General features: G+C 40.3%; 1 protein-coding gene across 1 annotated transcript; it reads right to left on the bottom strand.

Moving 5' to 3' along the window:
- Window positions 1-529: 529 nt before the first annotated feature.
- Window positions 530-13592, bottom strand: CNGA1 (cyclic nucleotide gated channel subunit alpha 1). Its single transcript, XM_073804687.1, has 8 exons — window positions 13486-13592; window positions 12340-12456; window positions 11308-11370; window positions 6331-6372; window positions 6133-6243; window positions 4763-4873; window positions 3882-3988; window positions 530-2344 (listed from the first exon to the last, which is right to left on the bottom strand). Exons 1-8 carry the CDS (start codon window positions 13590-13592, stop codon window positions 930-932), a joined length of 2073 nt encoding a protein of 690 aa, XP_073660788.1. The 3' UTR covers window positions 530-929.
- Window positions 13593-24597: the final 11005 nt, after the last annotated feature.

A 24597-nucleotide genomic window follows, 5' to 3' on the forward strand; every position in this document is an offset into this window, starting at 1 on the left:
AAGTGCTTCTCAAGCTTTAATGTATGAATTACCTAGGGGTTTGCTAAAATTCAGATTCTGATACAGCAGGTCTGGGGTAGGGCCTGATATTTTGAATTTCTAAGAAGCTCCCATGATGCCCATGCTGGACCATAGAACTTTCAGGCCTCCTTTTCTAACAACAATTTCCTTTCTTCATCACCCAGCAAGAGTATTACCTTTATCTCTTTTTCTTATTGCTGGTCAGTCAGAGAAAGAAGATAGTAGCCACTGCTGTCAGGCCTTAATAATTTATTATAAAAGATTCCTATAACAACTTATGATTTTCAATTTCATATATATATATATATATATATATATATATATATATAATTTGTCATGCTTTTATCAGTAAGAAGTTTTTCTCAACCATTCTTCCCAAGTCCTAGAGTAAAATGATTAAGGTCCCTAAAATGTCCCAGAAGCTCTAAAATATCCTAAACTCTCTACTAAATTATCAAATAAATAATATCCACTACAGCTTTAGGTTTTATTTTACTTTATTGCATTCTAATTCTTTTTCAATGGTATCCTGAACATGATGTACACGGTAATTCCCAGTTGCTCCTTAACAATATAAATTGCCTGAAAGTGAGGGATACTTGTTCACTTTTATAAAGAGTGTTACATAAAAGAAGCATATGTGAAAAAATCAGAAGATATAAATACTGAGAAGTTAATTGGTTTATATCTTTGCACGTTATCCATTGTGAAAAATTCTAAGTGTGATGATGCTTTAGCCACAGTACCTCACAAGTGAGTGTACGGCCTTGTGCCCTGCAGCGAAGCATATTTTCCTTACGGAAAAATTCCCAGCTGAATCATTCTCTTCTTTCAACTTACAGGTGCCAGAAGGATCCTTCACATCACCAGAAGGATCCTGAGGCATGTCCTTATGAATAACCAGCTTTTCAGTCCTGTGTAGAGTCTGTGGGCCCGCTTTCAGCTCCAGATCCTTCAATAGCTGAAAATTCTGTGTCAATAAGTGGTTTCAGAAATTGCTCAACCTTGGTTAGTCTTTGCTTCAGTTTCTGCTGCATTGACTCATACTCAGCCAGGATCCGGGCAAACTTGGTTTGCAGGAGGTCTACTGACCCCTCCATTCGAGTGACCTTCTCTTCGAGATCTTTAGGATCACTTCCAGCATTTGCAATGTTTATGTCCAGTAGCCCATCTTTCATCAAGATTTGCTTCCCTTTCTCTTCTAGCATACACTTGGCATCTGGGTACTCGGTTAGAGCTTCCATGAGGTCATCTTTTGAGAGACAGAACAGATCTGAGTAGCCAATACTTTTAATGTTGGCCGTTCTTCGATTGCCAGCTTTGCTGCCTTTAATGTTAAGGATGCTGATCTCACCAAAGTAGCTGCCATCGCTCAATACTACAAACTGAGTGATTCCATCATCTGCCACCACGGCGAGTTTGCCTTCCTTGATGATGTACATCTCTCGTCCAATATCCCCTTTCTTGCAAATGTAATCTCCAGGACTGTAGACTTGGGGCTGTAACTTCAAGACCAACTCCACCAACAGACCAGCTTCACAGTCGGCAAAAATGCGCACCTTTTTTAACGTGTCTAAGTGAACGTTGATGGCAATCTCCGCTCTTAGTTTATCAGGTAGATACTTCAAGACTTCTTTCTCATCCACTGTTTTCTTGTTGGTCCACAGATAGTCAAACCATTTAATAACTCTCTTTTCCATATCTTTGCTTACATTTCGAAAATGCATGTATTGCTTGATCGCATCAATTCTTGCTTGAAATTCTGCTCTGGCTGCATTCATGTTGGAAATCATAGAACCTATGTTACCAACAATGGTGGCAAAAATTAACACTCCAATCAGGAAATCAGCCACCACAAAGATATACTCAGAATCCCTCACAGGAGGTGGTGTTTCACCAATGGTGGTCAAAGTCAGTGTAGACCAGTAAAGGCTGTATACATATTTTCTAGCCAAACGGCCAAATTCAGGATCGTTAACATCAGGATAGACCCATGTATCATTTCCAAATCCAACAGCTTTGGAAATAGAGAAGTACACGCACGCATTCCAATGGATGATAATGACAATATACATAACAAGGTTAGAAATCCTGAAGATGTTTGGGTAGTTTGTCCTTGTTTCTGTTCTCTGGAAGAACTCAAACATTCGAGAGATCCTTAACAGTCTGTTTAGTCTAATTTCTGGATAGTTCCAGCCCAGATTAAAATACAGCAGATCCGTTGGTATCACTGATACAACATCAAGTTTAAACTGAAAGTTTGATTTATATTTCTCTATGAGTTTAAGCTCTTCCTTCACCAGTAGTCCTTGTTCTAGGTAACCTAAAATAGAAAAAAAAAAAAGTAAATGTTTTTTCCTTTTCATGCCACTGTAAATTTTTCTAAAGTAACTCTCAACAAACGTCATTGAGTTCCAAACAAGAGTTCATTCCAATAAATATGCTTTTAGCAATGTAATAAGATATGAGTACTGATCAACACATGGCTGTGGAAAATGTTCTTTTGCAGAAATAAAAAGTAAAACTTTGTAAGCACAGAAGTGAGAGATTATATGCAATGTATATATACAAGGTATATATACAGACCTCTCTAGATTCAGCATCCTGTCCAGGTAAAGCTATGCCTTTTATGAACAGTGTTCCTGGAAAGTTTTCTTTTTCTAGCACTGTGCTTAATTCCTCATGCCACTCTTTTGTCAGAATCCCAGCCCCACCCTTGAAGCTTGGGTGCCTGCTTGCTGTTTGACTATTGTGCATATTCTTGCCTTGCCCCTTCAATGTGAAGCATATGTCCTTTGAGGCGTCACTTTCAGGCTTTCACTTCTCTTTCTTGCCCCTCCCAGGCTTCCTTAGACATCTGGGATTTTCCTTTCTACTAAGCTGCTACCATGCACCTTGTGCGTTAAACCCAGAATTTCGGTACCGTGATATATTTCACTAGGGAAAAATTTGTTTCTCTTCCTATCCTGGTTACCAGAGCTGTGCATAGAACTGAACTGAAGCATTGCTCCAGTGCACTGATACTAGAGAATGTCTTTATTTTACATAATGATTCTTAAAAGCAATACTCTGCGTACACAGGTTACCTTTGCATGTGGTAGTATAGAAAATGAGCTTATACCTACTCAACAAGAATACTTAAAGTCGGAAGCTATCAGATCCTGCCCAGATTATTGGTCAATAATGCCTCACCACGGACCACAAAGTTGAATTAAGGATGTACATCCTGTTTCTTATAAAATTTCTAGTACAGCTCTGCTGAGTACAATGACATTTTCCCCCATGCCTCTTCAAGGTATCTCTGTTAGGTAGCAATTACCCTTTCCCCACAGAACTGGCAGAATATTTCTGTTCTCTCTATTCCTCTCTCCTGGTATAAACCCAGTGAACAGAAAAATGGAGGAAAGCCATCAATCCACATCCAGAAGGTTGCCTAGTAACATCCTTCTGAATCAGCTGGAGTGGCCTAAGCCTGTGGGTGGGTATATGGTACTCTTGCTTTCAAGAGTGCTTTTTCCTCTAAAAAAAATTTTTGTGAGTCTTTTTTTTTTTTTTTTGAAGAATACTTGAATTAAGAATTTTCAAGTTGGGCTTCCCTGGTGGCGCAGTGGTTGAGAGTCCACCTGCCGATGCAGAGGACACGGGTTCGTGCCGCGGTCCGGGAAGATCCCACATGCTGCGGAGCAGCTAGGCCCGTGAGCCATGGCCTCTGAGCCTGTGCGTCTGGAGCCTGTGCTCCGCAACGGGAGAGGCCACAACAGTGAGAGGCCCGCATACCACAAAAAAAAAAAAGAAATTTCAAGTTATACATAGAGATAAAAGCATGAAATTGCAAAATATCCAAAACTGAACATATTTACCTGTCCTTGTTCGTACAAACATATCGAGAAGATAGACTATATCTGATAAGTAATCAAGAATGATCCAATATTCTAGGTAATCAGACTGAAGTTCATCAAAACATGCTCTGTAAAAGAAAACCTTGTATAAATAAAATGAAATGGGACCAATTTAAGTAAAAGTCCTCTTTGTATAATTTTTATCACGATGAGAAGTATAACACACTAAGGCGAGGAGGGGTCCTTGGAGTCCATTTAATCAACCATGGCTTTCCCAAATCTATTCCCACATCTGAGGGTTGGATTTAGTTTTCTCACACTTCTGAATTTCAACATTCTTTCCATTATGCTAGTCAGCTTTGTGAAAACATCAAATGAGAATAAATGACTTCAAGCTAACGTCAAAGTATTTTTGGATGATACACATTGATAGCCAGGTTCATGTTGACTATTTGTACCCAAAATGCCTTTGGGAAATCATGCTTTGTCCTGGATGGCTGAGATGTTTACTGTCTAAAAGACAAGGAACCATAGATATCCCTTGGGAAACACATCTTGCTCTATAAAACCTGGATCCTTGATCTTTTTCCCGTCCTGGCAAAATTATTTTCTTGCAGGCCAAAGAAAATAAAGTTTCTCCCAAAGTTCTAATTAAATGATTGAGCAATCAAAAGTTTAAAAGTATCCCCACCCCACCCCATCCCAGTACTGGATTTCCAAGGATATTGGGAACCAAAGCAGCTACTCTTGCTCTTAGGAAAACACATTGAGAATGATGTAACCTCTCTTCACAACCTGTGGTGGAGAAAGGAGGTACGTCCTAAAGAGCTCTAGGCCAAACTGTTAAGTCAGTTAACTTGGAAACTAGAAGTGGTTTGAGATCCACAAAAATATACAGACACCTTGCAATAATCATGGTCCAGTTGTACATGACAGGTAAGGTGATGCAAAACAGCCAGTTGTAATATGTGCTTCCTGAGGGATCAATAACCATGACTTCCTTCTTCTTCTCCCTAGCAGCAATTGGAAATAAAGGGGAAGGTTACCAAGAAACAAGAATCTTTTTATTTCAAATATCAAATATGGTGATGCCCGTCACCCACAACTGATGAATTAGAAATAAGCTGAAGAAGCTCACTCCACAGTGGGAAGACTAGCTTGGCATAAGTGCATTAGTCATAAGAAACTGGTTAGGGAGGGGTGGATAGATAGTTAAATTACTAGTCTTACATTAAACCATACTTTAGACTTTTATTGAAGCCCTTGTTTTACTGTGATGCTGCAGACACTTCTATCACTCCGGCTACTGAGAGAGAACAATGGCATAGATCATGCCGAACTCTGGATATCCCACAGACCCCTTGGGTAGGCAATGGTTGGTGAGACAATGATGATTTTCCCACTCCCCCTACCAGGTAACAAAACAACTGGGGACCACATTGTGAGGGGGAACTCATGGCTTCTTTCTCATCTGTATGGAGAGAAGAATATAACACAATCTAATAAAAAGTGCTTGTTCTTAAGTGTGTATGAGGAATTGAGAGGCAATAGAGGGCAAAAAAAAAAAAAGAAAGAAGGAAGGAACTATATGATCAAATGGACATTTTTTAAAACTTTCTGGTATCAAATTTATATTTTTAAGGATTTTTTCTTTTATACAACGTCAACACATTTCTAACAGGCACAAATAAGTAAAGAGTTTTCTTTGAGTAAGTTTAGAAGACAATATTTTCTTTAATAAAAAGCAAAAAGATAGCTCTGAAAATATCACTCAGCCTTATCCTTGTGAAACTCTAACTCTCAAATGTTTTAAAAAGTTTCTTTCCAATAGCTAATGCTATTCATACTGCTCTCAAAATTAGGCATGGCTTTTGCAATGAGACTACTTTACTTCAGATTATTTGCCATACAGTATTTATGACTCAAAAATGTTAATGAAATTATTAAATTTTTATTTCGGCCAAAAATATTGATGGTAAGATCCTAGAAACGCAATTTTCTTTGGATCCTAAATCTGTCCCAGTGGTAAGTTTATCTTCACCAGTGCTTAAGGAAGGAAATTAACCATGACGCCGAAAATTCTTGATGAGAAAAGTAAGGCTACCATTGCTAATGTTAAGGAAATTTGAAAAAAATTAAATTCACATTTGATAACAATTTATTTAGTCTTTACACCGGGCCTCTTTACTATAAACTTATACTAGAAATTATCCCTGTACCCTAAACCCATCACAAATTTATTCCTAATTTCAATGCCAGTAAAAATACTTACTCTTCTTTCTTGTCTTTGCCTTTCTCCTCTTTCTTTTTCTTGTCTTTGTCCTTTTCTTTCTTCTTTTCCTTTTCTGGGTCCTTTTTATTTTTACTTTTATCATCTGGCTTGCTGAAGAAGTGAGAGATGTAGTTGGTAAAATACAAAAATGTTATGGATAGAAAAATGTGGGGTTATTCATGCCAAAGTCTTACTTACCTCTTCTTTTCTTTTTTCTTTTTCTTTTTTTCTTTTGGTTCTCTATAGAAAAAAACCAATATATCACATAATCAAATTACATTCTCACCTCCATTCTTGTTTACCTTCCTCTCCACTGGGCAAGAATTCTGGGCTTTGTGTTCAAAGACCTGCCCCTGTGCTCAGAGACCAGAAATATGATCTCCTAATGGTGGGTTCAACAAGAAATAGACATGCACCCCAACAATAAACAAATAAAATTCCTGGGAATTAGTGCATGTGGAAAATTGGAGAAAATGGAGGTGGATAAAGGCATAAACCCAGGGAGGGAAATTTAAGAAACAAGAGCCCCCAAAAGTGTACTTTCAAAGTCTCAATGTATATCCAAAAAATGGGTACTTAAAATTTAAGCTTCTTGATGTCACTTGTATTTATACTTGAATAAGAGTTTTGAGAATTTCAAGAAAATGCCATCAGTTTTCTTTAGAGGGGTAATCCTGACTGAAGCAATGTTTTATGAGCAGACAAAAAGCTCTGTGGTGACAGAGTTACTTCTTGAGTTACAATTTCTTCTTGAGTGGAGAATATGGGATTAGCGGGCTCTTTCTGCAGTTGGCTTTCTCTATCAGCAGAAGAATGGATTCTGGAGTCAGACAGAGCTAAGGTCATAGTAGGCTGTCATTGTTGGCTCAGATATCTTGGGAAAATGTATTATTCAGACATGAGTGATCAGGCATCTCGTTACCACTGGGATAGTCAGAGAGGCTGTTAAAGGGAAGTAGCTCTAAACCTAGGCCTCAGAGTATGGGTAAGAGTTGGAGAGGTTAAGAAGAAGAGAAAGGATGTTAAAGGGAGGGAGATTTTCAGGTGCAAATATACAAATGAACTTAGTCTGGGTAGGAATGGCCCAGCATAAGTGGAAAGCTGCTACTAAGGAGAAATAGGAGATAAAATTGACAAGGAGATGGGGCTTGGCACCTAAGGTTGTCATGTACAAATAGAAACAGAACATAAAGTTAGATACGGTGGAGTTTTTTGCTATGGGAGTTACATTCCTATGATACAAGATTTAACACCCTAACATAGGCCCTGGGAGATGGTGCTGGCACACTTCTTGGATGGCTCTTAGAAGCTCAGAAAAGGTGACAGCTCAAACTAAGTGAAATATAATTTATAAAATGCCATGGCACATGGCGGAGGAAGGTATCAGAAAGATTCAGAGAAGTGGTAGGCTAAAATGGATATACTAAGTAAGAAAAATAGCCCACCAACTGATTATGTTCCCTAAGAGGGCTCAGAGGATATAAAAATGACAGGGAATGTGCTGGTGAGAGGGGCACCAGCATTACTGAGAAGCTCATTGGTGCTGTCCTCTGTAGACCAGGGCTGATAGTGAGAGATGCTGAACTGGGTACAGAACTAGACTTCCCTGAGAGCAATAGGGATGGCAGGATCTAGAAATCACAGAGACCAGTGGCAGTGCTTACCCATCAGAAGAGAAACAGGTCTGATAATTTTAATTATCAGTAAGGTGAGCATAGTAGCCAGGGTCTTAACCCACAGAGCGCTATGGAAGAGGTTAACAGAATACTGTATTCCTAGATAGATGGGCATCTTGTTGACTTGTTAGGGTACTGTTTTACATTTATAATAAAAAACAAATTGGGAATGGACGCTCAGGAGGTTAAGGGCAACGTACCCCAATAAAAAGTCACAACCACTTGAATAGTTTCTAAACCTGAGCTAGCTCTCAGAAATGAAACCACCAGTCAGAGGAGAAGCCCAGTCTCCATGAAGAAGGACTCTGCAACACCATGACAAGTATATTCAGTAATGATTTTCCCAGTCTTTCCTCCAAAGAAAACCAATGATCATTTACTTAAGTAACTGTACACTGGGGGTAAAAAAGAATACCTACATACATTAAAGGCCATTTTCGCACAGGACCCAAGTTGATATTGAGACCCAGGGACTAAAGCATCATCATGCCCCACCCCCATTAAAGTGAGGGACATATGGTGGTTTGGTAGTAATTTGTGGGGCCTCCACTGGGTCTAAGGATGCCCCCTTGTGGTCATTTGTCCAGTTCCTCCATGTAAACATGGAATGCATTTATTTGGTCATTGGCAGAATGACAATCATCTCCTCATCTCCACTAGTTCCTTGGCTTGTGGAATAAGAGCTAACACAGTGGGGAGGACCAAGTGGAAGCCCTGAAGCTGCCTCCTACCTGCTGGCAAAAAGCAATATTGCAACCTGGACAGGAAAGGAAATGCAATCCTTAAAGACCCAGTGCATGCAGGGGTGGTGCTTCTTCATCACAACCCGTTTAATTCAATGTCTGGCCCCTATAAAACCAAATGGAGGGCTTCCCTGGTGGCGCAGTGGTTGAGAGTCCGCCTACCGATGCAGGGGACACGGGTTCGTGCCCCGGTCCGGGAAGATCCCACAAGCCACGGAGCGGCTGGGCCCGTAAGCCATGGCCGCTGAGCCTGCGCGTCCGGAGCCTGTGCTCCGCAACGGGAGAGGCCACAACAGTGAGAGGCCCGTGTACCGCAAAAAAAAAAAAAAGAAAAACCAAATGGATCCTGGTGGATGGCAGCAGACTACTGCAAAATCAACCAAATAGTAGTTCCAATTGTAGTCACTGTGGCAGATGTGAAAAACAATACACTCACCCAATCAGTACCATATTCCTAAGGTTCCGGGTCAATCATGGTGAATGTGTTACTTTGAACCACTATCAGGGAAGAGGGTCAGAAACAGTTCATATTCACATGGGATGGAAAACAGTATGTATTTACACTATTTTCCAGGGCTATGTTAACTCTCCCTCCCACTGTCATGACATAATCTAGAGGGACCTGGACCATCTGGACATTCCTCAGAGTATCACATTGGTCCACTGTATCTATATCAATGACATCATGTTAATTGGGTCCTGAAAGAGGATTATCTAACCATGGGACAGAAGATGACTGCTGACCATGAGCTGGATCCTGCCAGAACTAACAAGTCATAAGGTTGTATGGCAACCTATCACATGATAAAATGATGTACTTGGGACTGAGCAGGTGGCTCGGCACCCTCGCCCCATGTCGTCTACCGCTGCTGCATCAAGGCTATGCCTCCCCCCCCGACCCATGGCCATACACTGGGCTTATAGGAACAACTGATGGAGCATGATCTGTGGGTGGGTCAGCTTAGCATCTGGATGCAAGCCAAAATGAGCTGTTGCCTACAATACAGCCTTACCTAGAGGTGGCCTTAAAAGATAGTGAAGTAAATGTTACCAATAGCACAGCTTTAAGCAGTGCACAATCATCTACTTTGTGGGGAAAAGGCAGTGGCCCAAATTAAGAATATACAAGGTGGACTTCCCTGGTGGCACAGTGGTGAAGAATCCACCTGCCCATTCAGGGGACACACGTTCGAGCCCTGGTCTGGGAAGATCCCACACACCGCGGAGCAACTAAGCCCATGAGCCACAGCTACTGAGCCTGCGCTCTAGAGCCTGCAAGCCGCAGCTACTGAAGCCCGCGTGCCTAGAGCCCGTGCTCTGCCACAAGAGAAGCCACCGCAATGAGAAGACCGTGCACTGCAACAAAGAGTAGCCCCCGCTCTCTGCAACTAGAGAAAGCCCGCAAGCAGCAACGAAGACCCAACGGCAGCCAAAAATAAATAAATAAATTTATTATTTTTTTTAAAAAAAAAGAATATACAAGGATTCATGGGCAGTCACAATGCATTGGGTGGTTGGTCAGAGACCTGATGAAAAAATATTGCAAGATCGGGAAAAATAATTCTGGAGAATAGGCAGGCTGAATGGACCTTATGGGCATGAGCACAAGGTTTTAAAACCTTTGTATCCCATATTAATGCCCTTCAGACAGCAGGTGCTATGGAAAAGAAAAGAACCACCAAGTAGACAGAATAAATCAGCCTGCTGACAAAGACAACCTCTGTCACTGGCATCCCCAGTGCTGGCACAATGTGGATGTGAATGGAGCAACCATGGTGGCAGAGATGGAGACTATACATGGGCCCAACACATGAGGTCCCGTTCACCCAGGCGATTTAACTGCTGCTATTGCTGAATGTCCAGTCTTCCAGGTACAAAGACTAATGCTATGACTCTAAAAGAGCACCACTACTTGAGGAAAGCAATCAGTCACTTGATGGCAAGTTAATTACACCATGGAAAGGGCATCAAATAATCTTGACTTGAATCAATATATATTATGGATACTAATTTGCTTTTTTGCCTCAGGGCTTTGACCAGTGCCACTATCCAGTTTGGGTTGCTGCCATCTCATAGTTTCCCTCTCCCTTGACTGGCCTTGGCTGAAGGAAGCCACCGTGCTCAAAATTATGCACCCCTTCCTAGAGGCAGTCCTCATACAATGACCGTGCATGGGTACAAAGCCCAGTCCTATTGCCTAACTATGGAAGAACTCTGAAGGGCCATCCCTTCTCCAGAGCTCCCCATAGCATCACATCGCACATCAACTCTATTCTCTGAAGTTCAACTTCTCCCTCTACCCAAACCTACTCCCCTAACTCCCTTCTAGGTATCACTTCTGAGAGCGCTCCCAATAAAGCTCTGTATACAAAGCTCCTTCTCAGAGACTGTCTCCTGGGAAACTTGACCTAAGACACACTGGCTCAGAATGGGAAGGATTAATGATGTTTTATTTATTTTGTCAGCCACTCTAACCCTAACCACATGGTGGGGCAATTTCATATATGCTATAGACATGGTTTTTCTACACGTATTCAAATACATACATACGTACATACACATTACTTGTAACATGAGTAGCTACATTTTTCAGGAGGAAATAACCAAACGACAAAATAATGGAAAAACTTTGCCATTGGATTAGCTAGAGTTTGCCTAATCAATATCTGCAGTATAACACATTCACATGTATTTCTACCTTTTTACTGTCTTTCTTTAAAAACAAAGGTTTGGTTTACTATTGTCAATGTACTTACTGCTCTTTATTGCTGCTGTTGTTAACATTGAAAAGTGCAATGGCTCCAGGCAAGTACTGCTCCCTGGGAAATGAAAAAGCACAGTGAAATCATAATAGACACCATGTGTGTAATGTCCATAGTAAATAAAAAGTCTTAAAGTACAAATTCTTTTCAGGTTCTACCCATTACTAACTAATGCCTAGATAATTTTTGAAAATATAGAGTCTCCACGAAGCATGAGTTTCTGAATATCAGGACCATGAACCAAAGTAATTAATAAATGTTTATTAATCAATGCTCACAATGCATCACATTACCATCCTCCACACCCTGAGTAAGCCAGTTTGGATGCTACTAACTCCCAGAAAACGATTAAGACGTAGATTGTCCGGGAAGATAGGAAGGGAAGACAAGACAAATGAAAACAGTATGAAAGCTGAAGGTGGTCAGTGAGAAAAGAAACAGGAGGGGGAAAAAAAAGAGGGAAAAAAGCAAAGTAGAAGTAAATATGTTTGACAGGATGGGAACCCCTGATCCACACCAATACCGCACTCCTTCCACACTCTCAGGGTCACACGTTTGAAGTTTCCACAAGTGCTTTCTTCCCTAAGGATTTTTTAGCTTTTCTCGTCTCGTTACTCACCCTAGTGCTCTGCTTCCCTGAAAGGAGGATTGAATGGGAGAGAGCATTTTAGAGAATGACAGCTAAACCCTCTCACATATAATTGCTTGGAAGAAGGATCAGAAAGAAGGAGGAAATCAGAAAGGACTCAGGCATGAGGTTTCCTAAGGGACAGACATGGGTCTCAGGGAAAATGATCAGCAAGAGCTTGCACGGAGCCCCATGCACGAATTATCATCAGGCAGTGGCAGTTTCCCAAGAGAAGAAGAGGGTAAGGAACAGAAGTAGCAATTTACTCCCGAGATCCTGCAGAGTAGCTGGGTAGCAGGAGTGTTGGCCAAGCCCACTGAGTGGAAGAGTAGAACACCTTTCTTTCATCTAAATAATAGTTTAAAAACTGATGGGGAGGGATAGATGATACTGCTCACCTCTGTGATGGCTGTCCCCTTCCATGTCTACTACTTCTAAAGGAATCCGTTGCATGAGTGTTTTCACTCTCTGATTCTTCAAATATAGAGGCACTGTCATCATCATCAGAAAAGGAGCTATGGTTCAATAGGAGGCAGAGATTAATTAGATCAGTGCTTTAAACCATTGTGGGGGAACAACATGTCTCATTTCTCATCTCTTCTCTTTCTCTCTCAAACGAACACAGACAACAGTTTTTAATAAGAGTGAGATGAGAACTGTTCAGAATACACAGAATTAGATAGAGTATATGCACAATCCAGTAAAATACATGTAATTAAGAAACTACTTTCTAGGCCTTCCATATTTGTATTGTTTGATGCATTGATTAGTTAATATCAAATCGAAAGTATGATATCTATACTTCAGGTCATGTTATACAGTTTTCTGAACCTGTAATAACATTTCCTTCCACTAAAAGTAAATTCGACCACATTTATACAAATTCTATTCATTTATAGGGTGGCCACTTTAAATTATACTTTTAAAACACGTTAGCATTTCACACTTTGTATTTTTTTCACATTTCTCTATGGTAATGTTATCTCTTTAGATGTGAAATGTCCCATGAGGAAAGGTCTTGCCAGTGACTAAGGAAATATTTGGCAAAGGTGCATCTAAAGAATCATCATTTGTTAGATAAGTAAGGCTGTCCTAAAGAATAAATAAATTCACTGAATTAAATAAAGTACAAAGTTCAAGGTTTCAAATTAAAAGTTAAACTGAAATTAAGCTTAGTTAAATTGAAGAACTTTGGCTAGTATTAAAAATACATAGGGACTTCCCTGGTGGTGCAGTGGTTAAGAATCCGCCTGCCAATGAAGGGGACACGGGTTCGATCCCTGGTCCAGGAAGATCCCACATGCTGCAGAGCAACTAAGCCCGTGCGCCACAACTACTGAGCCTGTGTGCCACAACTACTGAAGCCCATGCAACTAGAGCCTGTGCTCCACACAAAGAGAAGCCACCACAATGAAAAAGCCCGTGCACCACAACGAAGAGTAGCCCCTGCTCGCTGCAACTAGAGAAAGCCTGCATGCAGCAACGAAGACCCAACACAGCCAGAAAAAAAAAAAAAAAAAAACATAGAAAAAAGATGCACTTACCTGCATGCTCCATTTTCCATCCTTCTTATTTCCTTTTCAATATCTGGTACAATCACATTGGGAATGTTTACAAAAGAGCGCCGTGTATTGATGATAATTTTCTTCATGGTTAGCTTAATAGCTGGGGAGAAAAAAAGTCTTGTTAGTAGGAAGACTTTTTACATATTTACATATGTAATCAAAAGTTTCACTCTATCATTCTTCTAAGGCTGAAATAACAATCTTATTTCCAGTTATATGTAGGAATTATATTTTAATAGAATATAGTCATGATCCAAGCACTTAATGATCACTAGTCAGGTTTTTGTGTATTGTTTTAAATTCAAGGGTTTTGTGTAGTTTTTAAAATTCAGAGGTGTAGAACTCTTTTTTTTTTTTTTAATTTGGATTTACTCCAGCTTTGAAATATTTAGGCAATGTAGGTGTGGAACAAACCTATAGGGACCTCACAGGCACATCCAACAATTAAGTAACAATGAAAAGCAGTATAATAAAATACCAAAATGGGTGTAATCAACTGTGAATTTCTACAGGCATTCAGAAAAAAAAAAGGGTCTCAAGTGGTATTCAAATTTCGGAGTGAATAAAGATACAACTGATCCACATTTCAACAAGTCCCCCTAAATTATTCTGATACACATAGTGCTAAGCTTCCCGGGCAACCACTTCAGGCATCAGGAAAACGCCAAGAACAAAGTGATCCTGAACTCCAAATCTGTCCTGGCAGCAGGTTCCAGCCCAGCTTCAGGCAACATGAATGGCACGTGGGCACACTCGCACTTGCCTTCTTTCCTGAGGCTCTGCCGGCGTCCAATGACAACGTCCCTGCACTCATGACTGGCCCCAAGTGCTTCACCTGGTCTTCAGTGTGCTGCAGTGACGTGGCCTGGAACTTGGAGAAGTTCCTGGTGGGCCCCAACAATGTGCCTGTGCACAGGTACAGCCACTGCTTTCTAACCATGGACATGGAGCCCAACGTTGGAGCCCTGTCATCCCAAGGACCCAGCTGTGCCCAGGATGCTCCTCCAACCCCTGCTGCTTGGCAGTCACAGCGCTGTCCTCTGGGGATTTCATCTCTAAGGGTGTTTCCTCCAAACTTGCATGGAGATAACACCTGATGTCCAGGAAAATGGGCCTAGATAGGTGCTAGGTATCCATCCCAGCCTCCCCTCTCCCAGACCAAGGCTCCCCACTAATAAAGTGCTAGGTGTCAGCAGAAAAACAAAAGGACACTGTGGATTTTTAAAAATGCTGCTGTTTCAGTAAACAAAGAATGTTGTCCGCTATCCAGCCATCAGCCACTGCAGACGCCAGGGTAGGTGCGCCCTTGGGGGAATTCAGGATGGAGAAAACAGGATACTGGCCCTTGATAGTTAAGATGCATATCAAAGGAATAATTTCAATGAGCCCAGACTCTTGACTCTTCCCATACATAGAAAAGCACTAAAATCATTAACTTGAGAAGTCTGTCTTTTTGTGATTAGCAGTAATCTTTTGATGTTCGACTACATGATTTTTCTTTTTTCCCAGCAAAAACTCCTATATATTCTTGTTCCTCCCTTACCTCTTTGGATCAGTCCCTCAGAGTTATCTGAGAGGTTGCCTTCCTGGACTATAGTCCTCAGTAATGTCCCCGAATAAAATATAATTCTCAACTTTTAAGTTGTGCGTTTTTTCCAGTCAACAAAACAAAAACCCAGTATCTGTTCACGGGCTCCAGGAACACCAGCGCTTGTACTGAATGTCACTTGCTATGGTCCTGCTGATGAAGACCCACAGAAGGCCAACATGCTGAGAGGATGACGGGTGCTGGGCAACTTCAGCAGGTACCAAACCTCCACCTAATCCTCTGTGGCTGGTTATCCATCCATCCCTCCCCTCCTCCACAACACACACGCCCTAACCTGCACTCCCAGGTTTTTATTATACGGATTGGGGATTTTTCCTTTGTTATTTTTCTACCATCAATCTCTGGGTTTTGGAGGGAAACTTGCCTTTGTTATGAATAAAATAGAAAAGCAAAAACCAAAAAAAGAAAAAGAAAAAAATCATTTGATGTGGAAAAATGTAAAAAGCACACTTCATTTTTTAAAACATTACATCTTCCAGTGAGGATAGCGATAAATAATGCTCTTTATTTCACCCTAGTATTCGTACAACTAACGAAAACAACTAGCAGCCAGTAGTCAATAAATAGTAAACAGAGAATTTTTGTAATGTCTGTTAATAAAAGTGTGCACATATTTTAAAATGTAATTAAAGTAACTTTTAAAGAAACAACCACTTTAAGAAGAGAATTGTTTCATTGACTCCTTTTCAGCAACAGCATGGATATTCTGGTCATATTGATAGCATGCTGGCTTCCTATTGTCATCAATCACCACTTCTGGGAGACCCCGTGCCTTATGATTACGAAAAGGAGAATATATGATTATTTCATCCATCACAACATAGAAAAAACTATGTGAGTAAACAAGATTAAACAAGGACAACTAACATTATCCAATATGTCAGAATGAACCAAACCTGCGCTTTGCTTGGACCTGAAGAAAAAAGAATCACTTCCCTTGTCCCAAAATTTCTTGTTGGCCTAAGGAAAAAACTTTTTTTTATATCACACAATCACTTTTTAATATATATTCACTCTAGGAAGAAAGAAAATAGAAAATATAAATAGAAAAATAAAGATACTCAAAATTCCACACCAGACTGTATAATTATTTATCAACACATTTTCTCCACTGCTTTTATGGTTTCCTTTTTCACATTTAGATTTTAATTTATCAAATTTATTTTGGTGTAAGGTGTGAGGTAGGGATTCACCTTTATATTTTCTAAATGACTAGTCAATAGTATAAATAGCACTAAATCAATAACCAATAGTCCATCTTTTCCCTACTGGTTTGAAATGTCATCATTCTAAATTTGCCTTGTCAACCGTAAAGATTTTGATGGAGTTTGCATTAAAATTATAAAATAGGGCTTCCCTGGTGGCGCAGTGGTTGAGAGTCCGCCTGCCGATGCAGGGGACACGGGTTCGTGCCCCGGTCCGGGAAGATCCCACATGCCGCGGAGCGGCTGGGCCCGTGAGCCATGGCCACTGAGCCTGCGCATCCGGAGCCTGTGCTCCGCAACGAGAGAGGCCGCAACAGTGAGAGGCCCGCATACCGAAAAAAAAAAATTATAAAATAAGTTGGGAAATTATTTTCCTCTATGTTTTTGAAAAAGTTTCTACATATCAATCCTACATTTTTATTAATTTCTAGATGTTTTGTATTTTTGTTTCTATTAAGATAGTTAAGATAGTTTTCCCTTGATATATTTTAACTCATTGCTTTTGCTATATCATAAAAATACTTTATTTATTTATCTTGAAACCAGCCAACTTAACTGAGCTTTACAAAAATTATTTCTAATAGTTTTTCTCTTAAATAATTTCTGTTTTCAGCAATGCAATCATAGTACTTACACAAATTATTCTTTCCTCTTTTTCATGAGGTATTTAGCTTTGATGCCTAGTTACCTTGACTAAAAATTCCAGAACAGAACAAGTAACAATCCTTTTCTTTTTTTTTTTTTTTTTTTTTTTTGCGCACGCAGCATGCAGGATCCTAGTTCCCTAACCAGGGACCAAAACCATGCCCCCTGCAGTGGAAGCACAGAGTCTTAACAACTGGACAACTGTCTTAAGAGATACCTAGTATGGTTCTTGGCTTTATGAGAATGTTTTAGAGTTTCACTCTTAAGCATATTGCTGACTGTTAGATCATGAGAGATGTTTGATTCATGTTAGAGAAATCTCCATTTATTCACATTTTACCAATTTTTAAAAATTAGAAATTGGAATAAATGTTGATTTTTATTAAGGCTCTCTTCCTTTTATAGAAATAATCCTTTTTTTCCTTTTAATTTACCCTATTAACATGACGAGCTACTTTAATAAATTATTTTAATAGTTATGGAATAAACTCTTCTTGATTATGGTAAGTTCTTTTCATATGTATTGAATTCTAGCTTCTAATATTTTATTTTTAATTTTTACATTAAAATTTTTTTCATGTATTAAAGGTAAAATTTGTAGTTTGAGAAAGGATTTTTAATAGTAATTGTTGATTCTTTTCATATACTTTTCAACTCTTTTGGTCTCACAGGATTGTTAACAAGACATCTGAAAAGAACCAAAAAATTCTTCTTTTAGAGAATTCATTGCTTTGCTGGTTTTCAAACATAAATCTTTGAATAAAAATTTGCAAATCAAAAGGAAACAACTGCTTTTAGAAAGTAAGTTTCAGATTTCATTTTTAAATGAATCATAAAACTTTCTCCCTTATGTGAGGCTGTAAAAAAAACTTCACAAAGCTAAAGCAAAGCAAATGATTGGGAAAATCTTATGAACAATTCAGGCAAAATTAACTTGGAACATAAACTATGAATGCCCAGGAAGCAGTCAGGCTCTGACTTGGGTTCAAAACCTGCCTCTGCCACTTATTTGTTGAATGAATTCAAGTGAGCGTTTTAACCTTGCTGAGCCTTAGTTTTTCTTTTCTTTTTTTTTTCTTTTTTGCGGTACATGGGCCTCCCAATGCCGTGGCCTCTCCTGTTGCGGAGCACAGGCTCCGGACACGCAGGCTCAGTGACCATGACTCACGGGCCCAGCCGCTCCACAGCATGTGGGATCTTCCCAGATCAGGGCACGAACCCGTGTCCCCTGCACCGGCAGGCGGACTCTCAACCACTGCGCCACCAGGGAAGCCCTGAGCCTTAGTTTTTATGTTTCTCATATCAAATAGCAGAAAGATATGCTGTGCACCCACACACACACAAACCCACACATACAAACATCATTAATTATGAGGCAGAGGTTTTCTAAATTTAGTATGAATGATACCTGTGAAGCTTGTTTAAAATGCAGATTCCAGGGCCCTGCTCTCAGAGTATGAATGACGAATGACATGGGCCCCAGGAATCTACAGTTTTATCAAACACCGTTAAGTAATTCTATTTCAGTTCCTGTATCACACTTAAAAAAACATTACTCTATGCTATTGGCCCTTGGTGCACGACCCCAGTCATATCTGTATTTCTGAATACAGTAGTGGGAAAGATAAAATAATGGTCAAGAAAGGCTTCAAGGCAGGAGGAGGGGGGGGAGGGGAGGGGAAGGACAAGGAGGGAAGGAGGGAAGGAAGGAAGGAAGGAAAAATGGAAGAAGGGAAGAAGGAAAGGAAGAAAGAAAGAATGAGGGTCTATATTGGAAAAAAGTGAAACTATATTTTCAGATGAAAGGATAGTATATGTAAACAACACTAAAAAATCTATAGAAAAATATTAGAACAAATAAGTGAACTTAGCAAGGTCACATGACAAAAAGTCAATGTAAAAAAGTTCATTTTATTTCTGTATGTTAGCAATGAATAATTAGAAAATTGAAATTTAAATGAAACATCTACATTCCAAGAAATGAATGTCTGTGTCCAATTCAAGAAATAAATACTATGTACAAAGTTCTCTGCCAAGTGCTGTCAGAAAGAAGCCCAAATATGATTATGGCCCTAAAGAGCTCACAACTAGTATTGGGGAACAAGACAAGAGTACCACACTGAATAAAAGGTTTGGGACCCATAAAAGAAACTAAAATAAGTGTTGATAATTGTCAGTCACCTCTTCAATTTCGAAGATTATTTTTTCTTTGTTTCAAAATTAGTGAAATATTAAAATTATTATTTGAATAGCGTTATGAGAAAAATTTGATAGCTGAGAAAAGGGAAATTTGGACACAGAGGGAAGACTGTGGGGATACACAAAGAAAACACTATGTGGAGATGGAGGACTCGAGTGTTGCATCCACAAACCAAGGAATACCTGCGGCTACCAGAAGCTAGAAGAGAGACGTGGAACAGACTCTTCCCTCGTGCCTTCGGAGGGAGCATGGCCTCACCAGTTTCCTGATGTGGTGCTTCTGGCTTCTAGAACGGAGACAATAAAGCTCTGTCGTTTTAAGCCAATACAGGGTGAAAAGGGATCTGGAGGGTCAAACAGCTGCTCTCCAGCACACAGAGATGGCAGGCCAGGGGTGCTGTGGGACTCGTACTAAATCCTCTGCAGTGAGTTTGAGAGAGAGCTTCCTGAAAAGGCCAGGCTAGAGAGATCTCGGACAAAGGGCAGGTACCTGTCCAGCATACCACAATGTGGAGCGACATTCTAGGCAGAAGCAGTAGCAAGTACAGGAAAACAAACATGTGAGAGAGTAGGGTGCCTTCAGGAAACCACAGCAGATCAAGTCATGGAGAATACGGCTCTGTGAGTAAATGACAAGAAAAGAGGTGGAGAGGAAGGCAGGGGTTGATTCACTACCTGCATTGGATGCTCTGTTACCTTAACAAGGATGAGGAGTCCCTGGAGGATTCCAAGTGGGGCCAGGTCCAGTTTTCCAATTGCGTGAGGCAACAGAAAAGAGCTGGGGTAGGAATCTGTGGAAGGATTACAGGTATCCCTGGGTCCCAACTGATGCAACAGTGCACACGGTGCTGTGATCTCTCACCATGCCTAGTAGTTCAGGTAGGAAAAAGCCCAAAAGGCAGATACCTGGAATGATCTGAGATTGGGGTCAGCAGTTGGGGTGGACGGACAAAGGGGCAGAGGAGGTAAGGAGAGACTCATCTAAATAAAAAAAACACAGACCTTAAGCTGAAGGAGGGACAGGATGATAGGAAGGAAGGATTTTTTAGGAAGTTGAATATCAAGGGGACAAATATCTCAGTAAGGTTGAAGAACAGGTTTAGTGAGAAAGAGAGTAAGAGCTGGAAACAGAGGAAGCTGTGTTCAGGAAATAAGATGCTGTACTAGAGGTCACAGTTGTGGAGGTGAAGCACCTTGGAGTCAAGGACTCAGGTGACCACGGTGGAGAGGCTGAAGTAAAGGGAAGGACAGAACTTGTGAAGCTAGGGACTCAGATGTCTCGGATGCATCACATTTCATAGCTGCGGAGGCTGCCCCGAACGACAGTGAGACTCAGTAGGAAAGGGACGTCTGAACGGTAGGTGCCATTTTATTTGATGAATGTGGAGAAGCAATTGGCAGGTCAGCAGATGCCCAAGACCAGCTCCAGTGGGGAGACAGTGGAAAAAGAAAAGGGTGTAGTGAAGGATTTAGAAAAGGCAGTTGAGAGGCTGGAAAATGTCAGCTTCTTTCTAAGTGGATCAGGTGTGCCTAGTCTGTGCATCATCCGAATCTGTCCAAATTCTAAACAGTTCTTCACACTTGAAGTGAAATATTTCTGATTGCTTCGGGGAGAACGCCTCTGGGAAGTGTACGTGAGTCCTTCCCACCTGGGTATGACAGATTTAGGCAGGATGAGAACAGGCAAGTGAGAAAGAACTTCTATGTGTTGCCCGTTCTCTGCATCAGTCCACCTCTTTCAGCCTCTGTTACTCACTTGGAGACCACAGAAACAAAGAGACAAAGGTAAGAAATGTCTACGGAGAGCCTGCTCCAGGTCAGGCATTACGTCAGGTTAGCATATTTAATCACATAAGAATCTGCAGCATGGCTTTATCTTCTCCATTTCACAGGGGAAGATATGAAGCTCAGAGAGGGTAAAGGATTTGCCCAGGGTCATGTGACCACGCTGGTATGCACAAACAGGTTGCAAAGCTCAAGCTCTTTCCTGCACTGCTCAGAAAAGGCGTGATGTAGGAACTCAGTCACCAATGGCCCCAAGTGACACTTGTTTGTCCCTGCTTCATTCCTATCAGTGCGGGCTTCACACTCCACAGAAGTGTGCTTTTTGGATTCAGTTAATTATTTACAATGCAGTGATATAAACTCAAAGAGCATGTCTTAAAACATTGACTTAAACAAAAGGGTGGCCTTGGGGGTTTTAACTTCCAGTGATATCCTTGAGGAGCCCAAGCCACCCCCAAATAATACACTTAAAAAAAAACAAAAAGAAACAGTTGATTTGGTAAATAAATATAGGTTTAAAATAAGTTCCTAGTGCCCACCAGATGGCTGCCCTAAGCCCTTACTGTGAAGAAATTCTGAATCCACTATTAGCCTTAGGAAAAATACTGGAAAGGATTTTCCTGTAATTTCACTAGACTGACCACTTTAAGAGAAGGGCTACTTTTTGTTTTGTGTTTCATTCATATATATCCTTAGCTTTAAGAACAGTGCATTGAACCTAGCAAGTACCCAATTATGTTTGTGGAAAGAATGAATGAGTAAATGATTTAGTGCAGGTCAAAGGGAGCAGGGGTGGAAATGATGAGGAAATGAATCCAAATCATCTCTGATTTGCTTCTACTCCAACCTCTTTTTTAAAGTCTCCTTCCCCACTTCCTCTGTTTATCACTTTCTCCCAACCCATAAAACCCTGGTGCAGCGAGTCAGGACTGTAAGGACACTTGAGTCTGATGACCCTGCAGCCACTGGAAAGGTGGCATGGATACGGATCTCACTTTTTCACCAATCAGTAATAAGTTCCAGACTGCCAAAGCACCAGAGTGCCCCAGCAATTTTTTCCGCTGTGTCCCTCCATTTATAGTAGTAGGATCACATATTACACAGAAATTAGTAATACGCACAGTCCCACATTCAACATCCTGCACTGCTGAGAAACAAACAGGATCGTACTTTCACCCATTTTCTTCCATAAAGTTCTACCTTCACTTCGATGCAGGTATCTCCCAATTTCACATAAGCAGCCCTGACCACCTTCCTTGGCTCCTATACTGTATTTCATTCATTAATTCACTGCAAACATTTTGAATACCTCCTATTAGCCAAGCTCCTTTCAGTTACTTTCTGAAGCAGCCACTTCAGAGCCCTGTGTCCAGTGTGTCCGAAAATGGACTTTCACTTCTCTCCCTGTCAAACCAGCTCTTCTTCCTGACTTGGCCATTTCTGGTTGTAGAATCATTGTTCTTTCATGTACTTAATTCACTGAAAACTTGGAGCTCATTATCTTTAACTTTTTCCTTCCCACCCAGTCACTCTGTCGAGTCTTAACATACCCTATTTTGCAACTGCTTCACCTACACTCCCACTTTTTCATTTAATTATCACTAAGGTTTGTTAGGTGCTTGTTACCTCTTATCTTTGACTAAGTCTGTTACCTGATTTATTCATCCCCAGCCTCACCCACCCTCCAATTCAGCCTGCAAAGTACTCCCAAATTAATCTTCTTAAGGAGCATATACTATCATATTCTTGTTCTAGAACCTTCAAGATTTCCCCATTGTCTACTGAATTATTACCCTTTCTTCTGCAACAGAGGCCCGATCTTCCTTCCTCCCTCCCTCTCACTTTCTTCCTCCACATTTATTTCTTCCAAAAAGACAGGATGAAATACTATATAGTCATTAAAAATAACAAAATATTTCTAGATGAACGGGTATTAAAAGTTCTTAAAGATACAGTATATTACCATACATAGGAAAAAATATATATATATAAATAATATATATATATATATTCATGTGTGTTTGTGTGTGCAGAGAGAGAACAAGATGCAACAAGAAAGTGGTAACAGTGATTTCCTGCCTCTGAAGAAGGCAAAACATGGATGAGACTGGGCACTAAGCGTAGAAAGGGGTATACTGTATTTTCTGAATATTGTATGATGTAAATTAATGACTTAGTGGATACGCATAGTGACCCCCATTTCAAAATGCAAAACAGTACAAAAATTATATTATCCATACTTCTACCACCAGGAATTTATGTTAACTTTTGTCTTTTGTCAAATTTGCTTCCCCACCTTAAACAATAAAACTTTATATCTAAAGTTAAAGCCCTTTTATCAAGCTGCCACTTCCCAGTTCCAGCCTTGTCTTCCCTCTACCCTCTACCCAGAAGCAACCACTACTGTAAATTTGATGTGTATCCTTCCAGCCCATTCCACCCTTTTACATACTTACATAAGCATCCATGACCAATGCATAGCTTGGGACATGCTGTTTAAGTGTGTAAAGCAGTATCTTCCCCTGTGTATAATTCTGCAACTTGCTTTTCCACTCAAAATTATGTTTTGAAAATGATCTATGCTAATATACATAGAGCCATTTCATTTTATAATATTGTTTGTTAACATTGTAACATATATGTATCATATTTTGTTCCTTTTTTCTATTCGTCCTTCCTCTTTCTATTAATGAAAGATTGGTTCTTTCCAGTTTTTTTTGCTATCATGAGCAGTGCTGCAATAAAAATCCTTTGCATGTCTCCTTAGACACTTGTACAAGAGCGGTCCTTATGTCTACAACCAGAAGTGGAACTGCTAATTCTAGTTTCACTTTCAGAGCCAGCCAAATTGCTGCCCAAGGTTGTGTATCATTTTACATTCTGTGAGCTCTATACAGGTATATTATTTCCCCCACACCTTGACCGACCCTTAATATTGTCAGATTTTAGGGGTTTTTTCCCCAGTTTGATGAGACAAATTTCTTTGCACTATGGCTTTTGATTTGCATTTACTAATGAAGTTGGACAAACTCTCATGTGTTTATTAGTTATTTGGATTTCTTCCTTGTGAATTAGAAGTTTATATTCTCAGGCTTCCCTGGTGGCGCAGTGGTTAAGAATCCGCCTGCCATTGCAGGGGACACGGGTTCAATCCCTGGCTGGGGAAGATCCCACATGCTGTGGAGCAACTAAGCCCGTGAGCCACAACTACTGAGCTTGAGCTCTAGAGCCCGTGAGCCACAACTACTGAGTCTACGTGCCACAGCTACTGAAGCCTGCTCACCTATAGCCCATGCTCGGCAACAAGAGAAGCCACGACAATGAGAAGCCTGCACACCGCAATGAAGAGTAGCCCCCGCTCACCGCTACTAGAGAAAGCCCACGTGCAGCACAACACAGCCAAAAATAAATAAATTAATTAATTAATTTTAAAAAAAGAAGTGCATATTCTTGGTCCATTTTTTTTCAGTTGAGTTTTTTCATCCATTCAACACATATTTAATGCCTGCTATGTGTCAGGCATTATTATTATCCCTAAGGGAATACGTACCCCTGGCCTTCTATTAATTGCAATTTAATTTTACCTTTCTGAATTAAGCATAAGATTCTGCGATCTACTAATGCCATTCATGTACTTTACTAACATGT

Source organism: Tursiops truncatus, chromosome 5 (assembly GCF_011762595.2).
Source record: "Tursiops truncatus isolate mTurTru1 chromosome 5, mTurTru1.mat.Y, whole genome shotgun sequence".
NCBI lineage: Eukaryota > Metazoa > Chordata > Mammalia > Artiodactyla > Delphinidae > Tursiops > Tursiops truncatus.